A 3,177-nucleotide genomic window follows, 5' to 3' on the forward strand; every position below is an offset into this window, starting at 1 on the left:
TGTGCGCGAAAGGTGACAGCGTAAATTCTCTGTAACATGTGATGACATTAACAGGACTCAGTCATACGGGTTGCACTTTAGCTCACAAAGGAAGGAAAGCAACTACCGATACTTTTGTTGTTAAGATGCTGCGAGATGCTGGCGCAATACTGCTATGCGTCACCAATACTCCAGAAATGTGCGGTGGTTTGGATTGTTACAATTTTCTGCACGGTCGTTCGTATAACCCTTACGATACCAGATATACACCTGGCGGTTCGTCTGGCGGTGAGGTGAGATAATATTTAATTAATGCGATGTTTCGAGTGGATGTTCCTGTCCAGCGCGCAGTATGTACGTATATTCGATAAAGTTCTTCGAAAATTGCAATTGTATTATTATACTTAATACATAGACTGTGCTACGCTTATTGGTAGGTAACCAATACTTGACTTTTCAGTAGTGTTATAAGATCCACCGGTTATCTTCAACGTTATATAATCATAAAAATTACATAGCATAATCACAGGTGCAACGAGAAATGACAAGGACGTCATAGTAATAAAAAAATGACTGTATAAACTAAGTTGACCATCATAATTTGATAGATATAATTTCATCACTTTCTTGTCTTTTATGTCATTTTGACATTACAGTGATTTTCTGTTTCACCTTGAATATGATAAAGTTATGTAATTTTTTTATTATTATGTGTATTGATGTGCTACTAATAATTTAAAATGAAATCCGTTTGCGACGTAGAGATTGATGTACGTCAATATATGCTCCTTGACCAACCTAAGAATATTCTATTCCTGCAGAGAGCCACTTCTGAAAAAATATTTCTTATATGTGTATGTGACGTCAATTCGTTGCATCACAGATATGATTAAAATCAATGTTACATTCTCAGTCGGAAACGTTACGCTTTTATAGCAAAATCGTTTCTCTCTTTTTCTTAAATAATATATAAATTTGTAGGTAAATGAATTTATTTCAGGCCGCATTGCTCGGAGCAGGTGGTTCCTTGATCGGAATCGCCGCGGACTTCAGCGGTTCTATAAGGGTACCAGGACTTTTCTGCGGTATCTTTGGATTCAAACCCACGTCGCGTAAGTCGACCTTTTCCTTCGTTTAAATGGAACACCTGGATTTTATTTATTTAAGTTCAGATTTCTCTCACCTACTTCTTTGTTTATAATTTATTATTGAAAAGTTAGGAAGTCAAAATTCTATCGTTGATTTAATAGAATATTCAAAGGAATTGATTAATTCTTACTAATTTTTGCAGTAATTCATTTTATACTTTTTCTCACATACAGAAGTCATTCCGAGCAGAGACCATTTTCCAACGCACAACAACGAATATTTTCAAAAGTACGTAGCGTTCGGCCCGATGACTAGGTACGCAGACGATCTCAGTCTGTTCATGAAAGTGATATCTATGAAATCCAATCGCGACTTACGTCTAGAGGAGCCGGTCGATTGGAAGCAAATGAAGGTCTATTATCGACACAATCTGGGTAAATCCCTTAGCATTTTGTCACTGTCATCGGAATTCAAACAATGCATTCTAAAAGCTACTATTCACTTTGTCGAGCGCGGTGTTCATACGGAGGAGGTATGTCTTTATAATGTAGGTCCAGCACGTATCATCTGTATCCAAAATTTTCATGAATTTAATTCTAACTGTGGTTGTTAGATACCGATAGAGTGGCCTGCCTTGTTATTTGAAATGACAGTGATGCAGTTTATGCATATGGAAGAGCTTGACGTACTTATAGATGCCAAGAATCCCAAGGTATTGGTATAAACAAAATTTGAGAAAATATTGTATTATTTTTTTAATCACGTGGAGACACAAACTCATATGGTAATTTGGATCTGTGTCCTTTTTATTACAGCTTCGAAAGAATCCTATAGTGGAAATGATAAAAGCTATATTCGGGCAATCGCATCACACGATGTCTCTACTTTATGTCGCGTCTGTAAATCATGTCTGTCATAGGATATACTCGGGAAAAGAGATGTTACGTTACTATTCGCAGAGGTTTAAGGAATTTCAACAGAAGTTGCAGAAACTATTGGGAAAAAATGGAGTGTTAATTTATCCAACTTTCCGAAACACAGCACCTTTTCCTGAACTGGCTTTCGGTGAACTAGCAAACCTCGTTCTGTACTCTTCTTTGGTTAATGTCCTCGGCTTTCCTGCAGTGCAAATACCAATGGGGCTCAACAGCAAGGGAATGCCCATGGGTCTTCAGGTAAATAAATTGAACTTGGTATCTCAAAGAAGATGTTTAAAATATCTTAATCTTCTTGGGATGAGTTCGCGTTTCGATTTGAATTTATTTGAAATTATTCCTTTAACTTAGGGAAATAAGAAAGTAAAATATGTGCCTGGTAGTACTGAAATACAGGATGAATACGCATAAATGTTCTAACTTTTATACATGAGATATTAGTTATCGACGGCAATTGCAATTGATGAAAAAGAGTGAAGAGGGCCTGCGCATATCTCCCGTTTTCGAGGGATTAATGAATGTCTGGGAGGATAGAAATTTTTCGAACATTTATTTTTGATAATTACATATGCTGGCAATGTTGTCGGAAAATAATTAAAAGTAAATTATTCATTGGACGATATATTAAAAAATTTTAGGTTATAGCTGCGCCATATCAGGACCGTCTCTGTTTGGCTGTTGCAAAGGAGTTAGAGACGGCATTCGGTGGTTGGGTACCACCTTCGATATCAACAATAAACAATTAAGAGATTATCTATATCTCTTANATCCGCTGCTTCTGTTCAGACACATATAAACTTGCTAGCAACTTATTGGCATGTCCTTCTTAGTTGACTGGCTGCGTTAAGTAAAAAAATGTATAAAATAATAAAACTTGAGAAGCTTATGTACGAGATTATCATGCTTTAGTGCGCATAAATTTCTTGAACTAATGCAGTTAATTCTGTTAAAAGAAGAAATCATATGTCTTTTACACTGCTGACAACTGTTATATTCTTAACCTTTTTTTGTTTATAATTTTATAATTTTTAATAAACAATGAGTACCCGCTGATATTTTTTTTAGATTACTGAGATGACTAAGTATTATGTACTTGACAAAATTTTTTAAGTTTAAAAGTATTGAAGGCATTAATAATCTACCTATTTTTCAATTACAATTTGGACTTATCACT

General features: G+C 35.4%; 1 protein-coding gene across 1 annotated transcript; it reads left to right on the top strand.

The window, feature by feature from the left end:
• Positions 1–41: 41 nt before the first annotated feature.
• On the top strand, positions 42–2,733 carry LOC106750682 (fatty-acid amide hydrolase 2-like). The gene is made up of 6 exons (XM_014631184.1): positions 42–272; positions 980–1,091; positions 1,302–1,600; positions 1,682–1,780; positions 1,884–2,243; positions 2,355–2,733. Exons 1-6 carry the CDS (start codon positions 42–44, stop codon positions 2,412–2,414), a joined length of 1,161 nt encoding a protein of 386 aa, XP_014486670.1. The 3' UTR covers positions 2,415–2,733.
• Positions 2,734–3,177: the final 444 nt, after the last annotated feature.

The sequence above is a fragment of the Dinoponera quadriceps genome, unplaced genomic scaffold (assembly GCF_001313825.1).
Source record: "Dinoponera quadriceps isolate SergipeBrazil2010 unplaced genomic scaffold, ASM131382v1 scaffold6340, whole genome shotgun sequence".
NCBI lineage: Eukaryota > Metazoa > Arthropoda > Insecta > Hymenoptera > Formicidae > Dinoponera > Dinoponera quadriceps.